This window comes from Mesocricetus auratus, unplaced genomic scaffold, assembly GCF_017639785.1.
Source record: "Mesocricetus auratus isolate SY011 unplaced genomic scaffold, BCM_Maur_2.0 Super-Scaffold_100011, whole genome shotgun sequence".
In the NCBI taxonomy this organism is placed as follows: Eukaryota; Metazoa; Chordata; class Mammalia; order Rodentia; family Cricetidae; genus Mesocricetus; species Mesocricetus auratus.
The window spans coordinates 52468964-52477659 of NW_024429195.1; the positions used below are offsets into that span (position 1 = coordinate 52468964).

Genomic DNA, 8696 nt, shown 5'->3' on the forward strand with positions numbered 1-8696 from the left:
TCTCTGATTCCATTTTCTCATCCACAGAATAAGGATGTCTGTATATGTGTGTGCACGTGCACATGTGTATGTAGGAGTGTGTGTGTGTATTCGAGCATGTGTGTGTATATATGTGCAAGCAGGTGTGCATATGTGTGGGAGCATGTGTGTGTATATGTGTATGCATGCAAGCATGTGAGTGTGTATGTGTGTGAGCATATATGTGTACGTTAGCTTTATATCACTGCATCAAATATGAAAAGCAATCATCTTACACTGAGATAAGGTTTATTCCTATCATAGTATCAGAAATTTTAGTTTCTGGCTTGCTGGGTCAACTTTATTTGGGATTATAGCCAGACTACTTGTCATGGTGTGAGTACATGACAGAACAAAGTCATGCCCATGATGCAAAAGAAAGAGAAAGTAGAATGAGCTACAGTTATCCCCTTCAAGCATACACCCACTTGACATGAACATCGCCACCAGACCTAAAGTCTGTGTCAGCCCTCAGTAACCACTATCCTGGAAACTAAGCCTTTCATGAACACTTTGCAGGGCTTGGGAGATGGTTCTGAGGGTAAGAGTGTTTAACGTAAAAGCTTGAGGGTCTGGGTTTGATTCCCCAGCACCCATATAAAAAGCCAGGCGTGGCCACACAAGACGGTAACCTCAGTGATGTGGGCGACAACAACCAGAGAATTACTAGAATTTGCTGGCAATTGGTTCAGTGAGAGACCCTGTCTCAAATAATACAGCACACACTGAGAGAACAGGACACCCAATATCTGTCTCTGGCTTTCATATGCATGACCATGCACATGCAACACACATACACATACACAAAGACACAAGCACACACCACACACATAAAACCATAGGCCTCTGGGGCCAAACCTTAGCAGTATAATACTATAGCTACCTCATTTTTATAGGTCAAACATAAAGTTATGAGACTGATTAGATAATGCTGGCGACGATATTACTGATTAAAGGAGGGAAAACACAAAGACAGAAGATTTATGATATTCATATGTTTATTGAAGCCTAAGATATCATGTTTCCATAATGTTATCATAAATATTACTTTTCTCATACTCAAATAGCAATATCAGATAATGTTTCTATAAATAAATCTGTATTAATAAACTGGCATAAATAAAATGCATACTTATAATAAATAAACTTATATATATAAAGTACTGATTATGGAAATGGAGTTACATAGGCCTTTTTTTCTAAAGGAGTGAGAAGTAATCTCTTTTGTGGAAATAATCAATTTTTTTAAAAAAACATTATTTTTCTCTTGTATCATCAGTTACAATAAAATATTATCAATGAATCTTTGTGGTTAGAAAATCTACATCTGATCTTATAGACAGCATGACATTGGTTTTCTTTTTCAACTGAGCCAGGTTTCATGTAGAATCTCCTAATGATGGTAGAGTTTAGCATCTCACCTTCCTGTATTAAAAAAGACCTTTTGGGGGGCTCTTATTGTTATTTTTAGTAGGGAGGAAGGGTTGTTATTCATTTTCTGGTCTCTCTCGCTCAGACACAATAATTCCTCAGGTGCATAAACAGCAGATTCAGCTCCCCAATTGCTTTGATTTCTCCACTCTCGCCGAGCTGTGAAAACAAGAAGACAAACTGATTTGAGGACTTGTGTGGTTTTTGAAGGAGGAACTAGTTAGACGGAGATGGCATGGTTAGCTTGCCAAAACCAAGTATCAGCCTTCTCTAAAAGATTAATAATCAACAATAATGCACTTTTAGCACGAGCAGAATGCAGTTTGCCAAAGACCTCAGAATCATGCTTGTCTGAACGAAGGACACCACAGGCATTCCGTAAGGCTTGCACTTCTCACTAATGAAGTTCTTGATGGGTGTGTTAATTAGCCCTCTCGAACCTTGCACAATACACACATAGGTAAATCATCACACTGTATCCCACCAATTACACAACTATTTGACAATTAAAAATAAATTTGAATGGGCACTGGAGAATGATTTGCTCAGTTCCTAGCCATACGGAACAGCAGGAAGCCACACTGAGACCTGAGGATGTTAAGTTCCACCCTGCTGGGGCTTGACCTACCACATTACCCACACCTGCCCATGACCCACCACTGCTGAGAGCTCAACTCAAACAGTCTTGACCCAAAGACCAACACATGTACCCACATAGTTAGGCTTTGTCTGTGCTCATCTTCTAAAGAAGAGAAAAACAATGAGCAAACAGGCTTTCATTTTTGTAAAGAGAATGGCAAGCATATCTGTTCCATTGCTTTAACTATCAAAGCACCGGATAGGAATCATAACATTCCCTTGTTCTTGATCTGTTCAAGTATGATAAGGTTTAACCTCTCAAGCTCAATGGGGGACAAAAACCTGAACTCAGCAAGTTCCCCTGAAATCCGCCTAATTGTTATCCTTCTTCTAGCTCGTTCCAAGAAAAATCCTCTCTTAGCAGCCCTCCACATTTTTTCTCTATCCCCCTCCTGTCTTCCTCCCACGTTTCCTTCCCAGAGTTCCTTACTTATGACTCTCAAATCTATGAAATCTTATGGCTTATCTTCCCCGACTCTGCCATCCCTTCTGCCCCATGCCCTCTGCTGTCCCCACTTAACAGAAGCAAAGCCCCTCCCCATGCCAGGCAGTTCTGATGAGTTCCTTCTGGCTACCAGCTTTCTGTGAGTAATATTCCTTCCCCTGTTGCCAGTGCTTTAGAACCTCCAGAGCGAACCTAATCACTCTCCCACATGGCAGCATGGTATAAAAGTTGCAATTGATTGCCGGGCATTGGTGGTGCACGCCTTTAATCCCAGCACTCGGGAGGCAGAGGCAGGCGGATCTCTATGAGTTCGAGGCCAGCCTAGTCTACAGAGCAAGTTCCAGGACAGCCTCCAAAACAATACAGAGAAACCCTGTCTCGAAAGACCAAAAAAAAAGTTGCAATTGATTAAAAGTGGAATACAGGCAAGTTTCATGTGGAGATCTCATCCTCTGTGAGATCTTTCTCACACACTTCACCTTTCCAAAGACAACAAAGTGGCTGAACAACAACAACTTTTTAAACATGCCTTTGAAGTGCGCATCTTCGGCATGCTAATGCCCAAGTCTGTGTGTCAATGTCGTGAACGCCCTAACAAGAGAACTGGCTACAAAGCCTTTCATACTAGACAGAAGAAAACAGCCATGTCCAACAGACTGTGCTCAAGAAGAAGAAAATAGTTAAGTTAGATAGAAGACGGTGGTAAGGCCAGGCATAGCACTGATAATTCCTTCAACCGGAGCCTCTTTGCTTCTGAGAATTTAATCAGAAAAGTCTCACTTTCACTGCTGTCAATCTTGCCCCTGCTTTAGGGTGAGTCATGCTCGCTGACCTGGGCCTCCTCCACTGTTCTTTCCCCCAAAGAGGCCATGCATCAGTGTTGATCACTGTAAAGCTATGCACTAGCTCACAGCAGGTAGGTAAGTGCTCACTAGTGGCTTCTTGAGGGTGTGAAAGTAAAATATAAGAAAATATGTTTCCCTGTAATAAATCCATGATAGATATTTTTACTCTATTGAAACCATGTAAAATAAATTGGAAGGTTATCTACTCTTGTGTTTAGTCTTAAATCGGTAGCTATCAGGTACTATATTATATTTCTGGTTATAGTTACTAATATCAGTGATTCCAAATTATTCATTGTATATGCAAGTCAAGCTCTTTTGCTACTATTCTGGGTTGATTTTTGTCACATTTCAGAGCATCAGTTTAATGACCTCAAAAATCACATCATGTAAATTTGCACCAGCTTTCTGGTTTTCAATGCATGCTTCTTCAAATTATACGAGTCAATGGGAACTGAGACTTTCCAGATGAAATAATTATGCTATACATGTGACTGCTGGGGAAGTGCTGAGCTGGCACTCAGGAGTTCCAACATTGACTCTGCCACCAGCCGTCCTCAGAGCACAGGCTAATGACACTAGCTGAGTTAAGTTTTCTACTAGAATTTATGACTTACAGATTTAGAAACAGACTAAATGATACATAGACCCAGCTAGATGCACATGCAGCAAGTAATGGATCAGAGAGTAGAAGAATCAAGTAAAATGTCACAAAGTAGAGGAAGGGGAGAAAAAAGGCAAAGAAGGAAAGCTATGTTTCTCCTGTTAAATGGCTTAGTATATCACTCGTCAGTAGTACCTGTTTTACTGTCTCCTTCAGGGTTTGTATATTCTTCTGGATGTGCTGGCCATCACCACGGATTTGCTGCAAAGTAAGACAAAACTCACTAACAGAATCTCATTGTGTGAAAGCCTATACCTCCCCGCATCAGAGGCACGTGACCATTCACCTGGAATGGAGACGTTCAGTAATTTTTGCCTACAGTGACCTAGATTTCACTCATGACCTAGATTCTCTGGGACACTGAAATCCAGGCACTTCCCTTGCAGAAGAGCTGTCCTCATCTCTGGGGAAGCCTACCGAGGTTTCCACCAGCAGCAAAAATGGTAGAAACGAAACCTAAACTCAACCTCATCAAAGGTGGGAACGAAGCACGAGAAATGAGCAGGAAGCTTCTTACGTGAAAAGTGAGTCCTCCCAGTCAAGGCAAGGTCCCCTCAGTCTACCAACTCCTCATGGACATGGCTCACAGTTTAGGGTGTTTGAGGGTATCAAGCTTATACACTGACATTTCTTAACCTCCAGTCCCAACAAAAAGAGTGCGCTTCACACATGCACACCCCAACCATGAGAATGTCCTACCTCCTTCTTCGACTTTTGCTCTGTGCCATTCCCTCCCCGCCCCCAAGTACTTCTACTCAGTGGATATATTTCCACACCTAGGCCTTGTTTATTACAGTTCCCAGCATTTTTCTCATTAAGCATAACTCAAGTTGCTTTCTTTCCACAGGTAGAACTATTAAGACCTTACCCCTATGAACTCAAACTATGACTCAACTAAAGCCAAAGCAATTGCTTTGTGACTGATTTCAAGTGACCTCTGATGTTACTGAGGTCCTCCTAGTTGCCAGTCGCACTGCCAGGGGTCTGAAAGGAGGGAGGGGGCCACACGCTCTAAATGGAATAGGAGAGGAAGGAAGAAGGTGAGAGGAGATATATTCAGCCAAGATGAGGACTTACACAGAGGCTGAGCTGGTTGCTTAGCTTGGTCAGGAAGGGTACCACCTGCTGCATGTAGGGCTGGAATCTGTCTGAATGGGGGATCAGCACTTCTGCAAGGGTGAAGTTGAGTACCTGCTTCATCAGGTAGCATCGATTCTGCCTCTGAAGGTAGAAAGGAAGCAGCAGGGGTCACATTACAGGACATCACACAGGATCCATCAACTACTGCAGTTAACCAGGAGTTGGATACGCTCCCTGCTCCTCATTAAGAGAACTTACATTGACTCCTTGGAACAGTTCATCTCCAATGAGCCGGACATCTGTGTTGTTATCTGCAAGGCTAGCCTGGAAGAAAGAAAACCCTAAGTGCCAGGTTGATGAGGATGTAGAAGAAAAGCCTGTAAGTAGAAATGTATTTTCTCATAGGGTCTAATAGCCAGCTGCTGAGTGGGTGAGTTTAGAACAGTGCACAGAGAAGTGAAAAGTCATCAGCAGATGACTTTCACATGGTTCCTCCATATATAAAATGCAATGTATGCATTCTAAAGGCCAAATAGAAAAACAAAGGTTCTAATTAAGATCAGGTCCTCAAGAAGTCTCTAAAGAGACATAGAAAGTCTCTGCCTGTGGAGACAGGTGTAACTTTAGAGCTCACAAAGTGCTTCTGAGAAAATGGCAAGGGCCCCTTGAATCCCCAAGTAGACATGAAGAGCGAGATGCCTGTGTACCTCCTCAGCCAGCTTGAAGGTACGGTTGGTGAAGTATGGCCGCTGGAAGTTGGACACATCAAGCTTGCAGTGGGAAGTGATGGGCAGTCCCACTGCCTCATGGGCCCACAGGGCAATGAGAAGCAGGCAGCTGGCAGCCAAAGGCCCCATGAGGGAAAAGCTCATAGATTTCTTCTGCAGGACAGCCATCACAGACAACTCAAATGTGAACAGTTGATAACCGGGCAAGGAGAACCTGCTAACAAGGGAGCAAGAAGCAAACACATGAGGGAAACAAGTTAGGCAGATAGCATCCCACCAAACAGATCAACTCATTTCATCAGTCCGTACACTTACCTGTTTCGGTGGCTCTGCTTGTGATGGGTGAGGCAGAAGGTGCTGCTTTTATAGCCATCAGGACACCCGATTTTGGGGTATCTAAACCATATGACATCAGACATTATCTAATTTCCAGTTCTGTCTTCTGAGAACTTCCTAACCACCATAGGAGGCCACAGAACACCACCTCCCAGCCTTCCCACCTTGAGACGTGAAGCCTTTCCTAAAACGTCACGGTATGAGCCCAGAAGGTGCTTTTGCAGACAAATCCCAGAAATCTTCTAAACTCTACATGTTTTTCAAAGAAAACAATTGCTTTGTTGTAGTAGATTCCGATTGAGTATAATTGCCTTTGATCTCCTGTAGTAACTGAGTCAGCATTTTGGTTACGGACTCATTTTCCTTTCAGCTTCATAGATTCTTATCTATTTAGAAGTGACCAGAAATAAAAGACACATGCCCTATATTCTGTGCTTCCAAATAAGCAATAACAAAAAACTGGAGATTGTTTCAATTGTTCAAATAATTTTATCCCATTTTTTAGTATACAGAATGCTTAACTACAACTAGTTTTTAAAAGTAACAGTGTTGGCCAAAATAACTGTTTTCTCACAGGTTCCATTCTCACAGACGTGTTCATACTGAGACTGTTTCTGAGTGAGCAAACAATTTTGGTACATGGAAATATAAAGAATGTACTCATAAAATAACAACTAGGATTAATTTAAGTTTGGAAATATTGGTCGTGAACAATCCAGTCAACCTTTTTTTCTGATTTTTTTTTCAAGACAGGGTTTCTGTATGTAATACTCCTGGATGTCCTGGAATTTGCTTTGTAGATCAGGCTGGCCTCAAACTCACAGAAAATAGAGGTGATTTGTCTCCATGGCTCTTCTTCAATTGGCGTTTGACCTGACTCTCCTTACTAACTTCACTCTTGTCTCTGGGTAGGGAATAAATAACTGCGAGGAGAGAAAAGGACAGAAAATTGCAAAACAGTCTTTAATAGTAGCATAAGTCCCATATGTCATATTCACCAGTGGACAGACCATTAACATCAGTGTTAGCATACAGGGATTTCATGAGTGTGACTAAGATTCACTAAAACTAAAATGCAATCTGGGGCTGTATGTAGGTTTCCCAACAGTTGCAGAGAGAACATCAACAGTGATTGCTGCTAGAATGCAGATGTAGAATAGAGATGCCCCTGTGAAAATAAAAGCAAGATACATATGTACTGAATAATTTCTAATCACAACAGTGGTCTCTTCATGAAACTCAAAGTCGCCCCAGATAAAAGGTAACATCATCATCTTGTTCCCAGACTGTACTCATGGATGATGCTGGATCTCTGCCAAGAGGAGCTAACAGGATCTATCCCCAATCTGAAGGTGAGATATAGCTGCTTCCCTCCCTGTACCACCTAGGCTAGTACTCAGCATATCGCAGATCATGAATAGATTTTCAATGAATGAATCTACTTCCCATTTGTTGGCTGGTCCCTAAAATCTACATCTGGGAATGCAATCTTTAAAATACAAACCTCTAAGGGGCAGGGAGACTTTTGTCATCTCAGGTAAAAGATTTATATTCATCAGACTTCATATTCCAATGTGCATAATCACTATTCTATACAAGTCACATATGTGTTTAACACTCATTTCTAAGCATGTGTTCTCCTAAGACAAATAGTATTGCTTAGGGTGTGCAATTATTTTTATCTCATTGAAACAGTTCTCTTTCTTTTTTTTCCACCCACTATTACGGTCTTGCCATGTTGCTATGGGTAGCCACTACTTTACACTTAGCATTGCAGACTATAATATCTACCACAATTTATTTCCTCATTTTCCTATGATAAGCACCTGAACAGCCTCCAATTGCTCTCAGAGCAGGCAATGCAACACTAATCAACCTCACCCAAGCCATTTTTAATGTATTTTTAAAGTAATTTTAAATACCTTTGAAAGAATCTAAGGTGTCCACTCAAGTCAGAGATTCAATTCTCTTGACCAGAATACATTCTCCTTTGGCAAACCTTTATGACTATTCTAATATCCCCTACTCCACAGAGGTAATCTCAAAAGTCACTTAGGAACCAGGTAAAAATGCAGAGGCCCCAAGTTCTTTGTCCTCTGGCAAAAATGAGAGGGCCAAGAGGCCCAAGTTTAGGTTTTAGCCAAGAAAGAAACTGCTTGCTTTTCTTTGGGGTCTTTTTGCCCTAACACGTTTCTACCTCTCATTTTCATCATTCCTCCTCCTGAAGAGATAACCCTAACTGCCGATATGGAACTGGGTGGTAACATTCTAGCTTCTTCTAATTGAATGGGAGCATCAGGTGTAACAGTCTGTGTACCCCTCCAAAGGCCCCAAAAGTGTTTCTGTGGTTTGATTTGTACAAATGTCAGATATACAGATGAAAGGAAGTTACTGATTTGTGCCTGGAGAGAGATGTGAAGGAGAAGTAAAGGCAAGAGTTATCAGCATTCTGATTTCTAGGCAGGGAAGAGAGGAAGCCAGACAAAGGAGGTTTAAAATGTTTAAATCAA

The 8696-nt window shown here is 41.7% G+C and overlaps 1 protein-coding gene across 1 annotated transcript; it reads right to left on the reverse strand.

The window, feature by feature from the left end:
• Window positions 1-1187: 1187 nt before the first annotated feature.
• Window positions 1188-6018, reverse strand: Il22 (interleukin 22). Its single transcript, XM_005081506.3, has 5 exons — window positions 5830-6018; window positions 5381-5446; window positions 5120-5263; window positions 4178-4243; window positions 1188-1608 (listed from the first exon to the last, which is right to left on the reverse strand). The coding sequence occupies exons 1-5, from the start codon at window positions 6016-6018 to the stop codon at window positions 1531-1533; spliced, it is 543 nt and encodes a 180-aa protein (XP_005081563.1). The 3' UTR covers window positions 1188-1530.
• Between the last annotated feature and the right edge of the window lie 2678 nt (window positions 6019-8696).